This window comes from Onychostoma macrolepis, chromosome 01, assembly GCF_012432095.1.
Source record: "Onychostoma macrolepis isolate SWU-2019 chromosome 01, ASM1243209v1, whole genome shotgun sequence".
NCBI classification, from domain to species: domain Eukaryota; kingdom Metazoa; phylum Chordata; class Actinopteri; order Cypriniformes; family Cyprinidae; genus Onychostoma; species Onychostoma macrolepis.
Genome location: NC_081155.1, coordinates 37745 through 59549, shown reverse-complemented (window position 1 = coordinate 59549; position 21805 = coordinate 37745). Strand labels below are relative to the sequence as shown.

At 38.5% G+C, this 21805-nt stretch overlaps 1 protein-coding gene across 4 annotated transcripts in view; it reads right to left on the bottom strand.

The window, feature by feature from the left end:
- LOC131524005 (NACHT, LRR and PYD domains-containing protein 3-like) overlaps positions 1-21805 on the bottom strand; it is a 70018-nt gene that overhangs the window by 22869 nt on the left and 25344 nt on the right. For 3 of the 4 annotated variants that reach the window (XM_058750873.1, XM_058750741.1, XM_058750813.1), the window contains exons 5-9: positions 16550-16741; positions 10004-10177; positions 9416-9589; positions 5223-5396; positions 1018-1064 (exon numbers count right to left, since the gene is read on the bottom strand). In XM_058750873.1, the coding sequence (XP_058606856.1) occupies positions 1018-1064; positions 5223-5396; positions 9416-9589; positions 10004-10177; positions 16550-16741 (761 nt within the window). The remainder of the gene's footprint in view (positions 1-1017; positions 1065-5222; positions 5397-9415; positions 9590-10003; positions 10178-16549; positions 16742-21805) is intronic. The other variant, XM_058750956.1, reaches the window with a different exon arrangement.

Sequence of the window (21805 nt, the reverse complement as noted above, 5' to 3'; positions counted from 1 at the left end):
TGTAGTTAATAGATTACACTATTAGGCTACTTTGCCCATCGCCCATTATAAATCAACTAACAATCTATAAAGGCGCAAAATGCATTTACTTACACATATTTGAGAATCGAAATATTTCATGATATACTGTAGTTTACACGTTTGGGAATATTTTGAATAAAAATTAAAAAATAAATAAAACATAACCCTATATCAGTTATACACGCATTATATGACAAGCATGACGAGACAAAAAAAAAAAAAAAAAAAGAGTGCATGACAGCCCTGAACTGGACAAATCATGTTTCTCTTTAAATCTAGTGTTTTACACTGGTTTCTGCGACGTTTGTAGGGCAATGAAAGTCTATGAGATGAGCTCCGCATTATAGTCAAATAACAATCTGTGTGTGTGTGTGTGAGAGAGAGACTGTGAGTGTGTGTGTGTGTGTGTGTATACAGGTTTATATATCCTGGTGGGGACTCAAACCCGAATACACACCGACTCATGGGGACTCGTGTCACGGCAGGGACCTGAATTGAGGTCTCCACGGGTAAACAAGCTAATAAATCACACAGAATTTGTTTTTTTGAGAAAGTAAAAATGCAGAAAGTTTCCTGTAAGGGGTAGATTTAGGTGTACGGCTGGTGTAGGGTGATATAAAAACCATTACGCCTATGGAGAGTCCCTACAAGGATAGCTGACAAGACGTGTGTTTGTGTGTGTGTGACCAAATGTCCCCACAGGATAGTAAAACCTGAAATTTTTGACATTGTGAGGACCAGCCTGCAGTCCTCACGAGGGAAATAAATGATTAAAAATAGTAAAATGATGTTTATGTGAAAGTGTAATAATGCAAACGGGTTTTCTGTAAGGGGTAGGGTTAGGGGATATAAAATATCGTTTGATCAGTATAAAAGTAATAGAAGTCTATGGAAAGTCCCCACAATTCACAGAAACAAACGTGTGTGAGTGTGAGTGTGAGTGTGTGTGTGCGTGCGTGCGTGTGTGTGTGTGTGAGTGAGTGTGAGTAGACCTACACTTTCGTGGTCCCGCTGTCATCCTGTTCTCTCCTCCATGATTCACACTATAAACACACAAACACACATAAATGTAGATCTGCATCATTCACACACACATTCAGAATGTCAGTATTAAGCAAAAATTATACTTAACTTTTCACGCGAACATGAGGGACAGCGCACAGTGCACATTGTGAATTTTGTCATCAGAATAGTATGCGCGTACATGCACTACCTAATTTTTGTAACATGCGTATTGAATTATTTTTGCAGTAATCAGTTGTTCCACAAGGTGGCAACACTGACCTGGGCCATGTTTCACAGTAGAAAACTAAACTAAAGAGACGGAACAACAAAACAGTCGAGAATGCAACAACAACAGATGCTCACATTAACAAGTGCTTGTGAGTGAGAGGGTATGGGATAGCCCAGCTTTGGTTTAAAAGATTTCAAAAATATTTGTTATCGGTCATAACTTAGGGGGAAAAATAGAGCAGACACTGGACATGGATGAAGCTTTCTAGAGCGCATGTGTCGCCCGCCCGCATCCGCGCACAACATCAAATAGAGAATACTTTGAAAGGCTAAGCGTTTGACTTAGGGAAGAAACGATTAGCGGTTTGACAATAAATCATGATAAAATTCCTCATGGTTAGTATTATCATTTCATATTTTAATTATCATTAAAACTGTATTCGATTAATGCAATTTGAACAACTGAGGATAAATAAATACTGTCCAGCATTAAAGCCGAAAGCTGGGAGGTTTTAAAAGAGTGCTAAGGGAATTATACAAATGAATTAATTATATGAATGTACCTCTGAAGATTCTGACTGTCTTCAGAAAAGATTGGATGGCATTTTGTTTTCATCTTTGTTCCATGTAATACCTAATAAAGTAGTGTTCTTAATCTCTTCACGGAGGAAACAGCTGTAATTAGTCTGCTCCATAAGCACCACCTGCTGTCAAACACTGGATTTACACAGACTCACATTCACATTCAGCATGTGTGCAACAGGTTTTGTTCGGCCAAAAAAATAGACAGAATTTGCATTCCCTTCTGTAGATTTTGACCGGTTGATGAAAAACAATGTGGATTCTGCACATTTAAACAATTTGGATAAGGCATTTAGAATTATCTATGGACCAGATAAAATACATATAATCATTTATTAATCAATTATCATTTTGACTTAACCCTTTTCTTTATTTAAAGTCTGAAATTTAAGGTTTACCATTTATTAAAACTTTTTCAAAGCTTTATTTGAACATTTCATACATGCTATTAGATAAAGAGTTGAGTCATGTTGTCATTTAAAATCTGCACATCATTGATAAAGTTATTGTTTTAGTGTTTATACAAACAAAAGCTATTTTCTTTATTGTTTGTTGATTTTAAATACAAAACTTGGTGAAAAGATTTATGTGTCAGTATTTTTTGAACATTTCCAGTACATTTTAACAATACAATGATAATACTGATAACCATGATAATTTAGTTCACTATAATTTTAATAAGAAATTGTCATACCTTTACAGCTCTAGTTCAACTGTACGCATACGCTAACGCAGTGTTTCCTAACCACTGTGCCACTGTGTGGAAAATTATCAAAAACTTCCTTTCTATATTATATTGTGTTATTACTATTTTAAATCGGGGCTATTGGTCATAGTAATGTCCATTTGTGGGTTTTACAAATATTTAACCAATAAAAAGGGATTCAAAAGAGCTTGTGACTAAACCTCGTAACGCCATTGGATCCTCAAACTGTCAGTCAAACCTCATAACTCCACCCCGCCTCCATTCAGAATGAAGCGCCACGACGCACAGTTTGAAGACAGACATCCACTTCTTTGCAATGTAAGAGTAAATAAAGAACTGATGTTTGAATAAGTACAGCGTTTTCTTTACTCAAGAAACACTGTCTGTAACGGCTGATGTTTTTGTGTGTTTAAAGAGTGGAGAAGAGTCTAAGCATTTGTTGTCTAGTTGTAGCCAATACACTTTTGTATGTTTCAAATATCCTGCAGAGCCCCTAAAGTGACAATTGCAAAAATAAACAAAATTAAGACTTTCACGTGCTCACAAGAAACTTTTTGCGAGCTCACGCGTATCAGTTTCCGGCTGCATCACTTCTGCCATCTTACAAATAAGAAAACGAGCTCTATTTTGGCCTTCAATACGAAAACATTGTGTCTGTTCTTGCATTCCAACACAGATAAATCATCACTGAACTGGCATAAGAACAGCTTTTTCCCTCAGGCTATATTCCACCTGAACAATACATAACATCTCAGGACATCTGTACATGACTTCTCAAAACTTTTCATCTGTAAAATCACATGTTTTCACACTTGGATGATGCGACAGCAGCCACAGGACAACGGCGCCAGTGCACTCACCACACACCAGCTACAGGTGGAGAGGAGAGAGAGTCATAGAGCCAATCAAGTGGATGGGGATTATTAGGAGGCCATGATTGATAAGGGCCAGTGGAGGGAATTTGGCCAGGACACCGGGGTTACACCCCTACTCTTTACTATGAGTGTCATGGGATTTTTAATGACCACAGAGAGTCAGGACCTCGGTTTAACGTCTCATCTGAAGGACGGTGCTTGTTGACAGTATAGTGTCCCCGTCACTATATTGGGGCGTTAGGACCCACACAGACCGCAGGGTGAGCACCCCCTGCTGGCCTCACTAACACCTCTTCCAACAGCAACCTAGTTTTCACCGGAGGTCTCCCATCCAGATACTGACCAGATCAACCCTGCTTAGCTTCAGTGGGCAACCAGTCTTGAGCTGCAGGATAATATGGATGTGGCCTATATAAATGAATAAATAATAAATATATGGTAATAAAAATATAGTTAAAATAGAATTATGAATGTGCAATTGTTTTAGGAAGTTATACCTAATTTAGGAAGTACGCAATATAGAGAAAATAGAAAAAAAAAAAAAAATCTGAATTATGAAACTAGTTATTAACAGCAGTTATTGAAAACCTAACTGAAATCAAATTAAATAATAAAAAAAAAACATTGAGATGATCAAGTTTTCTGTGGGACTATATATGGCCCTGTCAAAATACTAAATTTAAGCACTTTTTACTGTACCAATCACTTCTACATCTCAAAATGTGTTTTAAATGTCAGTATCAGAAAGAGCTTTATTGCCAATTCGTCTTGGTGACAGGAGCATCCAGTGGGGAAAGTACAGAAATAGTGCAGACATATAATTTAAGGTAGAATGAAATATAACACTAATAATAAAGAGAATAGAAAATAACTTTAAAAAAATTGTAGCTATATTGTAATAAAAATATAGATAAAATATAATTATGAATGTGCACGTTTTGCAAAGTTATGCACAAAATATAGAGAGAAAAAAAAATAATTATGAATGTGCAATCGTGCGATTTTACAGATTATGTACAGATGTACAGTCCTGAGATGTTATGTATTGTTCAGGTGGAATATAGCCTGAGGGAAAAAGCTGTTAAAAGTTATTAAGAACAGAAACAATGTATTAAAAGGCCAAAACAGATCTCAATTAGGCTAATTCATGCGCAACCATGCTCATTTTTTTCTTTGTAAGATGGCAGAAGTGATGCAACCTGAAACTGTAATGCTTGAGCTTGCAAAATGTTTCTGGTGAGCATGCGATAGTTATTTGTGCCGACGCAAAACATTTCTTGTGAGCACGTGAAAGTCTTTGTTTTTATATTTTTGCAAATGTCACTTTAGGGGCTCCGTTATATCCTGTGCATAGCAGTTTATCTTTTATATCATGAGAGTTTGGCCAAATGTATTAAACAAGAAAAACTGAGTGCCCTTATAGCTTCAATAAACTTTATAACCTGTAAATTGATGAAAAGGTAATGCGGATAATTTACTGCTTCAGATGCGGCTGTTCTAATGACAGACAAGACACAGATCTCTGTCACTCACTTGTCAAAAACCTTGTTAACTCTATTTGAACAAAATGTTAAGTGCAAGTGTGTAATCATATATAAAGTCAAAATACCAACTCCAACGACAAACTGTTTAATTACTGGGAAAAAAAACAAAAAAAAAACCTTTCTCCCCTTTCTATCTTTTTTTTTATGCTTAGTGGTGTGACGTTGGATTTTTTACTTAGCAAAAATGTTCCGCGGCAGAAAAAAGGTTGGGACGTACACGTACAAAAACTAAGTATACTTTGGGCTTTACTGTTGACATACTTGAGTATCTGCAGTTTATAGTTGGGATCCTCCAGTTTGTGTTTGAGCAGCTGGACTCCTGAATCTCCTGGGTGATTGTAGCTCAGATCCAGCTCTCTCAGGTGTGAGGGGTTTGAACTCAGAGCTGAAGACAAATAACCACAGCCTTCCTCTGTCACCATACAGCCAGACAACCTACAGACACACACAGACAGATCATCTACAGACACACACACGCAGATCATCTACAGACACACAGCCGGATCATCTACAGATACACAGTCAGATCATCTACAGACACACACAGTCGGATCATCTACAGACACACAGTCAGATCATCTACAGACACTACAGTCAGATCATCTACAAACACTACAGTTGGATCATCTACAGATACACAGTCGGATCATCTACAGACACACACACGCAGATCATCTACAGACACACACGCAGATCATCTACAGACACACACAGTCAGATCATCTACAGACACACAGTCAGATCATCTACAGACACACACACGCAGATCATCTACAGACACACAGTCAGATCATCTACAGACACACAGTCAGATCATCTACAGACACACAGTCAGATCATCTACAGACACACACAGTAGAGGTTTTCTCGGGTCCTAAAATCGACCTGAATTACTTCTTACCCGAACCCAACGTGCATAAATATAAACCCGACCCGAGACAGTCCCGCTGAAATTAGACCCGAGTCCGACCCGACCCGACCCGACCGTATTTATTTTCTAACCTGACTGGACCCGAACGTAAACGCCATTGATGTGTGATTTGGCCGCTGCTCCATTACTTTCATTCAGTTTATTTACTTATTTATTAGCCTATTACTTTATATTTTTGCCTGCCTGTTGGATACATGTTATTTCTGAGTTTAGCTTACAATTGTAACCAGTGGATTTGAAATACAAACATGATAGTTTCAGAAAAATTAAATCGATAGGTTAATAAATCATGGATTTGCTAGTTTTGTCTGCCACGTTATTTACCTCATCTCCGGTGAAGGGCTTCTGCACACAAAAAGAAAAGCCTTACATTGACACGCAGCGTAATGAAGTGAGTGGATTTCCTGATGGATCTCATATCTATAAAGATGGATTTCTGAGGTTACAAATGTATGTTTTTTTTGTTGTTTTTACGCGTTTCTCAAAAATGAACTTAACAAGTAGGCTACGCATCTGGGAAAGTTGAAAAGAATTGGGTCTAATCGGGTCCATTTGGGAAAAGCACATTTATTTTAATTACCCGAGACACGAGGCTGCTAATACCGAACCAGACCCGAGGCTGCTAATACCGAACGAAAGTTTTGGACCCAAACCCATTCGGGTCTCGGGTCGGACCTCGGTTTTTGGATCCAAGTGGACCCGTGAAGACCTCTAACACACAGTCAGATCATCTACAGACATGCAACAGACAGATCATCTACAGACACACAGTTAGATCATCTACAGACACACAGTCAGATCATCTACAGACATGCAACAGACAGATCATCTAAAGACACACAGTCAGATCACCTACAAACACACACAGACAGATCACCAACAGACACACACAGTCAGATCATCTACAGACACACACACACGCAGATCATCTACAGACACACAGTCAGATCATCTACAGACACTACAGTCAGATCATTTACAGACACACACAGTCGGATCATCTACAGACACACACAGTAGAGGTTTTCTCGGGTCCTAAAATCGACCTGAATTACTTCTTACCCGAACCCAACGTGCATAAATATAAACCCGACCCGAGACAGTCCCGCTGAAATTAGACCCGAGTCCGACCCGACCCGACCCGACCGTATTTATTTTCTAACCTGACTGGACCCGAACGTAAACGCCATTGATGTGTGATTTGGCCGCTGCTCCATTACTTTCATTCAGTTTATTTACTTATTTATTAGCCTATTACTTTATATTTTTGCCTGCCTGTTGGATACATGTTATTTCTGAGTTTAGCTTACAATTGTAACCAGTGGATTTGAAATACAAACATGATAGTTTCAGAAAAATTAAATCGATAGGTTAATAAATCATGGATTTGCTAGTTTTGTCTGCCACGTTATTTACCTCATCTCCGGTGAAGGGCTTCTGCACACAAAAAAGAAAAGCCTTACATTGACACGCAGCGTAATGAAGTGAGTGGATTTCCTGATGGATCTCATATCTATAAAGATGGATTTCTGAGGTTACAAATGTATGTTTTTTTTTGTTGTTTTTACGCATGCTTTCTCAAAAATGAACTTAACAAGTAGGCTACGATCTGGGAAAGTTGAAAAGAATTCGGGTCTAATCGGGTCCATTTGGGAAAAGCACATTTATTTTAATTACCCGAGACACGAGGCTGCTAATACCGAACCAGACCCGAGGCTGCTAATACCGAACGAAAGTTTTGGACCCAAACCCATTCGGGTCTCGGGTCGGACCTCGGTTTTGGATCCAAGTGGACCCGTGAAGACCTCTAACACACAGTCAGATCATCTACAGACATGCAACAGACAGATCATCTACAGACACACAGTTAGATCATCTACAGACACACAGTCAGATCATCTACAGACATGCAACAGACAGATCATCTAAAGACACACAGTCAGATCACCTACAAACACACACAGACAGATCACCAACAGACACACACAGTCAGATCATCTACAGACACACACACACACACACACACACACACACACACGTCTAGTTTGCTATCCTTGTGGGGACTCTCCATAGGCATAATACTTTTTCTACTGTACAGACCATATATTCTATTGCCCTACACCAACCCTACACCTAAACCTACCCCTTACAGGAAACTTTCTGCATTTTTAGATTTTCAAAAAACTGTGACACGAGTTCCCATGAATCTGTATGTATTCAGGTTTAAGTCCCCACCTGAATAGAAAAACAGGTACACACACACACACACACACACACACACACACACACAGTCAGATCATCTACAGACACTAGGGGTGTCCCTGAATAGTCGACGATTCGATGCTTCGAATATTCGCAGGGTGTTATGATCATGCCATTTTGGCTATATGGGGGTGCTCAAGGTCTGATTTCACATAGAACTACCGGTTTTCTCCCGATAAGTTAATATACAGCCTATTAAGATAATGCTGTAAATAAGAATCTGAAAAGCTTTAAATAAATATTTTTAATGTGCGTGAATAAATCCAACCACCCCTATAGATTTAAGTTTCACTTTCCACAATCTGTGACCGACAGAGGAGCATCTTGGCGGCAGGGATTTAAATCTTTAACAAGACTCAAACTGAAACAGGCAGAGTGAACACAGGCATTTTTTTGATCAGGTAGGGTACAAGTGATTTCAAAACATTTTAGCCGGTTTATATCGTGTATATATTATTTATCTCGCATAAGATGCATTTGGTTGAGTTACGCTGCAGTAAAGCACTTGATTGTACGGTGATTATCTCTTCAGTGCGCAGCGCGAGCAGTACAAACAACAATGCAGAATATTAATAACCATGACTGGGACTGTCATATACATAACATTATAATGAGAACATTATTATAATAAACGCTGTGAATTTTTAGAGTATAGTTGCCATATTTCTGCACGTTGTTGTATGAAGAACGCGTCCACAAAAGGAGTTCATTCAGAGCCGCGCAGCCGCAGACACGTTCATGCATTCGGGCATTTTTTGCAGATAGCCTATCAGTCGTAATATAACATTATGTTGTATAATGAAGCGTAGGCTATTCTATATGAGATAAATGATGATTTAAATCCCATTGATTAAAAACCTGCAATCAGATGCTTCACTACTGGTCATCTTCTGCGTGCGCAGCTCAAATGTACAATATTAATAACTTCTGTCATATACATAACGTTATAATGAGAGCACTATTGTAAAACAATGTTGTAAATTCTTAAGGTTTTTGCTGACATTTAATGCTCTCTTTTAACCAAAACATAAGACATTATTTTTGTATCCGCGAGGCTTTTCCCTGTGTGTTATCGTCAGTATTTATGACTGTCGAATGTCTGACTTGACTCTTGGTAATTTATTTTGACCCTGCCCCCAAACATATGATTCGAAATATCCTGATTCGACTATGAAAACCCTTAGTCGGGGACACCCCTAACAGACACACATCAACATTGTGACCAGTTGACTGTAAATAATCTCTTATATGTTCTTAATACATCAGTATCTGCAGCGGACAGTTTGGATTCTTCAGTCCATCAGAAATAAACTTTACACCAGAGTCCTGCAGGTCATTGCTACTCAGATCCAGCTCTCTCAGGACAGAATTTGAGGATTGTAGAGCTGAAGACAAACTCTCACAACACTGAGCGATGAGATTACAGCCAGCAAGTCTGAAAGAGAGTAGGACACATACATCGACAGTCAGATCATCTACAGAAAAACACAGACAGATCATCTACAGTTGCACACAGTCAGATCACCTACAGACACACGCAGTCAGATCATCTACAGACGCACACAGTCAAATCATCTACAGATACACACAGTCAGATCATCTATGACACAATCAGATCATCTACGACACACACGCAGTCAGATCATCTACAGACACACACACAGTAAGATAATCTACAGACACACAGTCAGATCACCTACAGACAGTCAGATCATCTACAGACACACAGTTAGATAATCTACAGACACACAGTCAGATCATCTACAAACACACAGTCAGATCATCTACAGAAACACATCAACATTGTGACCAGCTGATTGCAAATAATCTCTTATATGTTCTTAAATACCTCAATATCTGCAGCTGACAGTTTGGATTCTTCAGTCCATCAGAAATAAACTTTACACCAGAGTCCTGCAGGTCATTGTTACTCAGATCCAGCTCTCTCAGGACAGTGTTTGAGGATTGAAGAGCTGATAACAAACTCTCACAACACTGAGCAGAGAGATTACAGCCAGCAAGCCTGAAAGAGAGCAGAACACACACATCAACAGTCAGATCATCTACAGACACACACAGATCATCTACAGACACACACAGATCATCTAGAGACAAACACAGACAGATCATCTACAGTTGCACACAGTCAGATCACCTACAGACACACGCAGTCAGATCATCTACATTCTATACGTCGTATACATTTTAAAATCTTGCTAATTACCTATAAAGCCCTGAATGGTTTAGCACCTCAGTATTTGAGTGAGCTCTTATCACACTACAGTCCTTCATGTCTGCTGCGATCTCAAAACTCTGGCCATTTGATAATCAACAAGATCATCTACAGCAGAGGTCCCCAACCACCGGGTCGCGACCCACTACCGGGCCGTGGAAGAATTCCTACCGGGTCGCGAGAAAGTTCTGGGGAAAATGTGTATAGATATAAGATGTTAAACTTGTGTTTAAAGAAAACTTATCAAAAAGGGTCATATAATTTTATGTTTTATGTTACATTTTATGTTATATGTTATGTTATGTTACATTTTCACTGTTTACAATGGCAGGGCCTGCCATCTTGTCTCTTTGGCTTGTTGTTTCTGATTGCACTTTAACCCCAAGGGGGAAATCCAGATCAAATCCCAGAAGGGAAAATCAAAACAAAATAAAGTTAAAACTTGTTTTGAACAATTTCTTTGTCATCTGCAGATTGACTTTAAGCAGGGTGGAAAAAAATCAATTTAAATCGTAAATCGGATTTTTTTTGGCCATATCACCCAGCCCTATCATCTACAGACACACAGACCGATCAGTTAGATCATCTACAAACACACATACAGATAATCTACAGCCACACACAGTCAGATCATCTACAGACATACGGTCACACCATCTAAAGACACATGGTCACATCATATACAGACACAAGGTCACATCATACACAGACACACACAGACAGATCAGTCAGATCATCTACAGACACAGTTAAAATAGTCAGATTATCTACAGACACACATACAGATAATCTACAGACACAGTCAGATCATCTACATAGTCACATCATTTACAGACACTCAGTCACATCATCTGCAGACACACAGTCAGATCATCTACAGACACACAGTCATCATTTACAGACACAGTCAGATCAGACAGACACACAGTCAGATCATCTACAGACAGTCACATCATATACAGACACACAGACAGATCAGTCAGATCATCTACAGACACACATACAGATAATCTACAGACACAGTCAGATCATCTACATAGTCACATCATTTACAGACACTCAGTCACATCATCTGCAGACAGTCAGATCATCTACAGACACACAGTCATCATTTACAGACACATAGTCAGATAATCTAGACACACATTCAGATCATTGACAGACACACAGTCAGCTCATCTACAGACAGTCACATAATCTACAGACACAGTCACATCATATACAGACACACAGACAGATCAGTCAGATCATCTACAGACAGTCAGATCATCTAGACACACAGTCAGATCATCTACAGACAGTCACATCATATACAGACACACAGACAGATCAGTCAGATCATCAAGATGGCGGCGCGAGTACATCGCGAGGCTCTGGGTCTCTCCAGATTTTGCAATTTTGCGGTATTTTTCTTACTCATCTCGGGCCTGTTCGTGCAGAACAGTTGTGCCTTTACATCGTACACCCGTTGTGAGCTTTTGGATATCGGTTTGCGAATTTCCGACACTTTTATGGACAATCTTCGACTCCTTCCTGAGATCGCTAGGACACCCGAGGCTATGCACCCTACCCGGCCGGGCGGAAGTGCTCGCAGGCGGCGCCGAGATCGTAAACAAAGGCGGGGAAGCGGAGGACTAAGAGCTAAGCTAAGGCTAACACCACACCGCTCTCTTTACCCAGCATTTTCCTTGCCAATGTACGGTCGCTAGTGAACAAAATGGAGGAGATTCGACTCAGCATCACACACAGCAAGAAACTTTTGAACTGTAACGTCCTAATCTTCACGGAAACCTGGTTAAACAGCGGAATACCGGACACCGCTATTGAGCTAGCGGGACGCCACACACTCCGGGCGGATAGAACATTAGATGGCTCCGGTAAGACCAGAGGTGGTGGATTGTGCATTTACATTAACAAAGCTTGGTGCACAAACTCTGCTATTGTTGGGAGTCATTGTTCAGCTAACCTTGAGTTTCTCATGGTTAAATGTAGACCGTTTATCTACCGCGGAGTTCACTTCCACCATTATAACTGCAGCCTATATTCCCGGATGCTGATGCCAAGCTTGCTATGAAAGAACTTCACGCAGCCATCAGTAAACAACAGACTGATCACCCGAAGCGGCTTTTATTGTTGCAGGTGACTTTAATCACTCAAACTTAAAGTCAGTGCTACCCAAGTTTCACCAGCATGTTTCCTGTCACACCAGAGGAAACAAAACCTTAGACCATGTTTACACAAACATGGCTGGAGCTACGTTGACACCCCTCCCCACCTGGGACAGTCAGATCACCTTTCTTTGTTCCTCACCCCAAATATGCACCCCTCATCAACCGTGTGAAGCCATCAGTGAAGACCATCAAGGTGTGGCCTGCGGGGCAGATTCCACACTCCAGGAAAGGTTTCTACACACAGACTGGAGTATGTTTGCTTCTCAAGCCACCAGTGGCGCTCACACAGACATTGACTCTTACACCTCCTCTGTATTGGATCATATCAATATCACCATTGACAGTGTTACAACCCAGAAACAGATCACCAGATATCCAAATCAGAAGCCTTGATGAACAAGGAAGTGCGACTCCTGTTGAAGTCACGCAACGCTGCCTTCAGATCAGGAGATGCACAAGCCTACACCACATCCAGAGCAAACCTGAAGAGGGGCATCAAAAGGCCAAGCACTGCTACAAGCTAAAGATAGAGGGACACTTTTCCAACTCTGACCCTCGACGCATGTGGCAGGGCATTCAGGCCATCAGTGACTACAAACCCACCCACTCCACCCCCGCAGCCACTGATGTCAACTTCCTGAACGAGCTAAATTACTTTTATGCTCGCTTTGAAAGAGACAACAGAGAAACTGCCACCAAGCTCAATCCCTCAGATGACCACCCACCAATCATACTCTCCTCCACAGATGTCTGCAAGGAACTGAGCCGGATCAGCGCGCACAAGGCTGCTGGACCAGACAGTCACATAATCTACAGACACAGTCACATCATATACAGACACACAGACAGATCAGTCAGATCATCTACAGACAGTCAGATCATCTAAAGAAATTGGATTATGCTCATTTGCACTGCCGACTGTTGTTACATTATCAATGCTTACATTAACATTTTGCACCGTATGTCTAATTGTAATACGCAATCACTTCCACTGCACTTTTACACCTTGTTTATAGTAATAGTCATCTGTATATATATTATATTGATAGTACATATCACCTGTAAATTCTGCTTATAGTAATAGCCATCTGTATATTTATTCACTATACATATTCACCTGTAAATTCTGTATATTTATTCACTATACATATTCACCTGTAAATTCTGTATATTTATTCACTACACATATTCACCTGTAAATTCTGTTTATATTAATAACCATCTTTCTATATATATTTATACATATACTCAGTACATATCCTTGTCCTGCACTTATTCAACCATTGTATATACTGCACTTGCTACTATTGCACTTCTGGTTAGACCTAAACTGCATTTCGTTGCCCTGTACCTGTACTTGTGTAATGACAATAAAGTTGAATCTAATCTAATCTAATCTAATCTACAGACACACATACAGATCATCTACAGACAGTCAGATCATCTACAGACAGTCACATCATTTACAGACACACAGTTAAATCAGTCTGATCATCTACAGACACACATACAGATCATCTACAGAAACAGTCAGATCATCTACAGACACATATTCAGGTTATCTAGACACAAAGTCAGATCATCCACATACACACAGTCAGATCATCTACAGACACACAATCACATCATCTACAGGCATACAGTCAGATCATCTAAAGACACAGTTAGATCAGTCAGATCATTTACAAACACAGACAGATCATCTACAGACACACAGTTTGATCAGTCACATCATCTACAGACACAAAGTCAGATCATCTACATTCTATACATTGTATACATTTTAAAATCTTGCTACTTACCTATAAAGCCCTGAATGGTTTAGCACCTCAGTATTTGAGTGAGCTCTTATCACACTACAGTCCTTCATGTCTGCTGCGATCTCAAAACTCTGGCCATTTGATAATCAACAAGATCATCTACAGCAGAGGTCCCCAACCACCGGGTCGCGACCCACTACCGGGCCGTGGAAGAATTCCTACCGGGTCGCGAGAAAGTTCTGGGGAAAATGTGTATAGATATGACGCTCTGTTATTTATTGTGCATAAATTATTTTTCTAATTACTCTTTATTTTCGTTGTATGCGATTGATATCGAGTAGCAATTTGACGATGGTTAAATTAGTAAATAAAAGATTGCTCTGATCTGTCATAGGGCTTAAACGGATCGCAGTTGATCCGTGATATACGGACCAGGTCCAGACCCCACCGTTCGGCATGTGATTCGCAGATTAATTTGCCAATTTACACGTTCAATCTATTTAAAACCACAAGAAGAAATGAAACAGAACTCAATTCGTTACTTGCGCGCTGTACTCGCACACACCCGAAGCGCGCACAAGCATAGAGACGTGTTTCAGACAGTGTGGCATACCGAATTGATTCCTCTTTCATGTATTCATGTAGTTTATACAGTAGAAGGCGAGCCAATGGATATCACACAAGCAACGTGCAAACTTTGCGCAATAGTTATGCCGGTGAACGTCTTAACTTCAGTCATATAGAAAGTGAAAGTAAAAAAACTGAAGGAGCATTAACAGCGCATATCTCAGAGACAAGAGACGAATCTACTTCAACATGTGCTGATAACAGTATAAATGAATAGAGCTGTTTTAAAGACCCTATCCACAACACTTCGATTTTTTCAAACCGTGACCGGTCCGCGGTGTAAAAAAGGTTGGAGACCCCTGATCTACAGACATACAGTCGCATAATCTACAGACACACAGATAATCTAGACACTGTCAGATCATCTAGACACACACAGTCAGATCATCTACAGACACACAGTCAGATCATCTACAGACACACACAGTCAGATCATCTACAGACCCACACAGTCAGATCATCCACAGACACACAGACAGATCATCTACAGACAGTCAGATCATCTAGACACACAGTCAGATCATCTACAGACATAGGTCACATCATTTACAGACACATAGTCAGATAATCTAGACACACAGTCAGATTCATTTACAGAAAGTCACATCATCTACATACTGTTAAATCAGTCTGATCATCTACAGACACACATACAGATCATCTACAAACACAGTCAGATCATCTACAGAAACAGTCAGATCATCTACATACACATATTCAGATTATCTAGACACAAAGTCAGATCATCTACAGACACACAGTCGGATCATCTACAAACAGTCACATCATCTACAGACACACAATCACATCATCTACAGACACAGTCAGATCATCTACAGACCCAGTCAGATCATCTACAGACACACAGTCAGATCATCTACAGACACAGTCAGATCATCTACAGACACACAGTCAGATCATCTACAGACACACACACACACACACACACACACACACACACACACAGTCAGATCATCCACAGACACACAGACAGATTATCAAGTCACACAGTCAGATCATCTACAGAAACAATCAGATCATCAACAGACACACAGTCAGATCATCTACAGACACACACACACAGTCAGATCATCCACAGACACACAGATTATCAAGTCACACAGTCAGATCATCTACAGAAACAATCAGATCATCAACAGACACAGTCAGATAATCTACAGACACACACAGTCATATCAACTATAGACACAGTCAGATCATCTACAGACACAGTCAGATCATCTAGAGACACACATTCAGATCATCTATAGACACAGTCAGATCATCTAGACACACACAGTCAGATCATCTACAGACTCAGTCAGATCATCTACAGTCACACAGTCAGATCATCTACAGACACAGTCAGATCATCTACAGACACACATTCAGATCATCTACAGACACACACAGTCAGATCATCCACAGACACACAGTCAGATCATCTAGTCACACAGTCAGATCATCTACAGAAACACACAGTCAGATCATCTACAGACACACATTCAGATCATCTACAGAAACACACAGTCAGATCATCTACAGACACACATCAACATTGTAACCAGTTGACTGTAAATTATCTGTTATATGTTCTTAAATACCTCAGTATCTGCAGCTGACAGTTTGGATTCTTCAGTCCATCAGAAATAATCTTTACACCAGAGTCCTGCAGGTGATTGTTACTCAGATCCAGCTCTCTCAGGACAGAGTTTGAGGATTGAAGAGCTGAAGACACAATTTCACAATGCTGATCTGAGAGATCACCGCCAGAAAGTCTAGAAAGGCTAGAAAGTCTGGAAAAAAATAAAAAAATAATAATAATAACAAAATAATAAAGACATTTACAGAGAGTTATCAGTTTTCTGCCCTCAGGGAATGGAGGATGACATGATCTGAACGAGGGCTGCTCGTTTATGGCAAAAATAATCATCACAATTATTTTGGTCAATATTGTAATCACGATTATGAGTGGGCCATATGACAAAACTTTACATGAGTGATTTATTTAAAGATAGTGATATATTAAATATACATTTCCTGTAAATAAGGTTGCTATGACATCTACATTTTAGAGACCAGCGAAATTTCACAATTTTCAACACCAAAGAAGAGTATTAGGGTAACTGATTTTAGTAACAAACAAAAAAGCCCTCAAAATTATTGAAAATAATTAAACTGTCAGTAATAACAAAGCAAAGGACAAATGCAATAGAATAAAAAGATACAAATTAAACAAATGGTGCTTTAAGGTTTTTTATGCAAATCTCAAGTATTTAAATTAATAATCAAATGTAAAACAAAACAGCATATTCTTCAATGTAAGAATTACAGTGACAGTGACAGTGACGTGACGTGGCCAAGTATGGTAACCCATACTCGGAATTTGTACTCTGCATTTAACCCATCCTAAGTGCACACACACAGCAGTGAACACACACCCGGCAGCCATTTATGCTGCGGTGCCCGGGGAGCAGTTGGGGGTTTGGTGCCTTGCTCAAGGGCACCTCAGTCGTGGTATTAAAGGTGGAGAGAGCGCTGTACATTCACTCCCCCCACCTACAATTCCTACCTTTGGGTTACAAGTCTGACTCGCTAACCATTAGGCCACAACTTTCTTAAACTTCCTCTTATTAAAGCTACAAAAGTCCTTCATTCAAGAGCAGAGAGTGATTTTGTCTTTGTCTTTTGTTGTTTGATTAATATTAAGCACACAGTCTGCAGCAGGAATATTAGACTGCGGTCACTTTAAGAGCTGCATGGATCCAATTTACCGTTACACATGTATTTTCATTCTCAACTCTTAATATTCATTTATTACATGATCGACGAAGGTTTACGTGAATAATCTCTAAGCGCCACATTTTGACACACTTGACCTAAAGTTGACTTTATATCCGTGCGGTGTTCAGTCTCTGCGCACATAACATTACACAGAAATCCTTCTGAGGAAGCACAAGTTCTCTTTAGCAGTTTTAAAAACATGAATAAATCTAAGACACTTCAATAAATCAAGCACATCCCATTTGGCAAAAGTCACATTACATGATTTTACTGATATGCATGTGAAATTGGGATTTTATGGAAGAGTGAAAGCGCAACGCTGGAAAGGGGGCGGAATGGGGCGCAATCATTTTATCTCGATTATTGTATTTTCATAATCGTTGGAGGCTGAAATAGAAATCAAAACTGTTTTTCGATTAAATGCACAGACCTAATCTGAACATAGAATTACAATAAAATGAGCTCCTAAGAGTGTGACAATCTGGTCATTTTATCATTCAGATTTATTTATATTTGAGATCATATGAGCACCTGTTTCTTCAGCTAATGAATATTTAATTTTGCTAAGATTTCTGAGGGTATAAAATTTTAAGGTTTTGAGACATCTGTGCATTTATTGCAGTTTTACAACAAATGTAACAAATGTACTACATTATCAGTCTCCATTCTTGTCTCGTGTTATCACTGCCTCTACAACTAATTTGTTTTCATCTGTCTTCAGTACTACTGAGTTATTTAACTCTCTGGGGTCGACGGTATCGCCGGCGATACCAGCTCGGTTTTTTTAAGATCAGTGCAAAAGACACTAAAAATACTCTGTTGTGGTCACACAAGTAAGTGTTATACATCAATCGAAACTGTGAAGTGTCTACTTTTATTTGCGTACACTCACAATAACAACAAAACTTTGTGATTTTGGAAAATAAAGAAAACAAATAGGGTGCGCTCTGTGTCTTCTCCGTCTCCACGAACTGCTTTTAGAAATGCGTCTCTAAAATGAACTGTAACTCAGCAAATACTCAGCACACAGACATGGGAGTTATATCTATAGAAAGCCTGAAGTGTCTACTTTTAAATAAGTAAGTAAGTTTTCATATTGAAAACAAATATTCTGTGATAAAGTAATCCGCATGAAACCAACACGATGTTCAGTCTTTCCTGTCCAACTCATCATCTCTAATGCAATCCCGCCCCCTCGCGGCTCGCGCCGTTCATATGTAAATATCCACGTGAGATGCACGTGCGTGTAAACGCCCAACACAAACAAAGAGTGAGGAGATCGTTCATCGCGGCTACTGTTTGTTTCTGTAGGAAGACGAGCTGAGTAATGGCAGGATTTCCCTCGAAAGAAGAACAAGATTTCATCCAGTAGAGGAGATCAATCTGAGAGTAAGTAATCTTTCTTTTTTGCATTAGTTAACATGTTATTGTGACATAAACTTGAACATATTTACAAGTTGGGTTTTACCCAAAGTACAACATGATGAATGCTACGCATCTAAGAATGTTTAGACCATGTTTATTATTAATACTCTGTTCACAAATAGATTTTAATATCATGCTAAACAATAATTAGTTTCTCAGATATAAAATATCCTTTTTTATAGTACAAAGCATGTGCGAGTCTATGGCTACAGAATCATATCATAGGCTATTATAAAATCATACATACTAGGCTATATGACTACAAAATCATAGTTGAGTTTTTCCCAAACTATAATTCCTGACTACAATGTTTGAAATGGAGTAAAACATTTTGAATATGATAGACAATTCATTGTATTTAAATTTCTTACGGTGCGATGATGTTTTCATGCTCTATATAAAACAATAAGTAATATGAGTGTACACTGTAACATGATGAATGCTATGAATATAAGTATGTTTAGGACATGTTTTTTATTATTAATAGCCTACTCTGTTCAGAAATAGATTATAATAACGTGCTAAACAATAATAATTAGATTCTCAGATATAAAATGTCTTTTTTTAATGATAGGACAAAGCATGTGTGAGTCTATGGCTACACAACCTACATATATATATATATATATATATATATATATATATTTATTTTTATTTATTTATTTTTTTTGTGCTGTCAATCAATTAAAAAAAATTAACTAATTAATCACACTTTTTCTGAAATTAATCGCGATTAATCCTACCTAACAGTAACGTTTTTAAATATACTTTTATATTGCAATAATTTCAAATTCAATCAGGACAGCACTAAAATAGTAACTTTTGAAAATGAGGAGCATATGTTTCCCATCTTTCTACTTAGTTTTCTTTAAGTATTTGTAAACAAACTTTGAAATATTCTCACAAAATAATGAAAAAGTAAAAGAGGGATTACATTTCTTCCGTTTGCATGTAGGCCTATAAATGTGGTAGGCCTATTTACAGACCAAAATTCAATATATTCTCAAAAACAGGGTATTTTCTAAAACTAAGAGATAAATATTATTATTTTTCACTGAAAGCTAATTGAAAAATCCAAACATATCACAGCAGTAAAAAGGGTGTTCAAGAGTTCCAGAGCACCAGAGCATGTGGAGCGGCAACAATTTCTCCTCCGCACTCCAAGCATTCAATAATCCCTCCGTTCCAGCTCCGCTCCGGGTTCACCATCTCCTGCTCCTCGCCCAACTGATCAGAAACTAAAGTATTTCAGTATTTTGAAATATCACAAAATTCTGTTCAGAACTTACATTAAATGAAAAATAAATACACAATACTAGAAGAATAGTTTAATATTAAATTACTGCTTAACTCATTTGTCTGTGCAGCAAATATGAATATGAAGAATATGCTGTAACTTTTCCATTTTTAAGCTGATAAATCACAGACAATTTTCTGCACTCCTGAATGCCGTTATATTATGGGTTGTTGGCATTAATTTTGGTCGTGATAGAGCGGTAGTGGAGCGCTCTCGGAGTGACTGAAAACTACGATGCTCCGACTTTCAAAAAATCCGCACCTCGCTCCAGCCAAAAATCCGCTCCAGTCCGCTCCGCTCAGTCTGCCAGGAATGGAAGAACAAACTAAAATCTCTTCTGTAAAAATGCCCCTGTGGATATATTCTAAACAGGGATTTTTATCAAGTCTTTTTAAATTTGGGGCAACAGCGTCACCAAATCTGTAGCAATGAAAATCACCAACATGCTTAAAAACTCTTTAAATAAATGTTATTGTACTTATTTTCAAATAATTTATTTAAAAAATGTATTTCACTGTCATTTCATTTTTTATTTTTTTTTTATTTAATGGATCCTTGAATTAAAGTAATTTCTTAAAAAAGTAATGACCCCATATAGGGGGGTGTTCGATATGACGATTTTTGATCGTGGACTATAAAAATGTCTCCACGATCTGCTTTTTTGAAGAAATATCGTAGTATCGTGCTACAGTGCACATTCTATCAGCTGCAGTTCTGGCGCCGCCGTATCAATATACTGTACAACGCCACATACATTCACATCAGTGTTAACTCAGCGGTAGAGTTACTCACTATAAAAAATGATATGATGAAAAAGTCATAACAACTTATGTTTTAAAGTTACTTTAACTCATAAAAATAAATTAAGCAATTTCAACTTTTTTTTGTAAGTTATGCTAGATCAACTTGATTTTTTAAGTCAGTTTAATGTTATTGAAATTCAAGGAGACCAATTTAATTCAGTGAACTTAACATTTTAAGTTCTAACTTACTGGCACACTGTAAAAAAAAAAAGTTGAGCCAACTTAAAAGTTTGCTCGACTTATTTTTGTGCACTGTAAAACCCAACAAGTTAGGTTAACTCAAACTTTTTGAGTAAACTTATTGCCTTAAACCATTTAAGTTTTTAAAACTAACAATTATGAGTGCTCTGAACTTATTTCAGTTGAGTTCACTAAAATAAGATACATTTCAATTAAGTGATTAATTGAGTAATAATTGACACTTGCTGTTAACAAACATAATCACTGACAGAAAGAGAAACACAAGAACAACTGACTTTAGACACATGCTTAGATGAAATCAACTGAAATAAAATACATTAAATCTCTCAAGATCTGATTAAACAACCCCA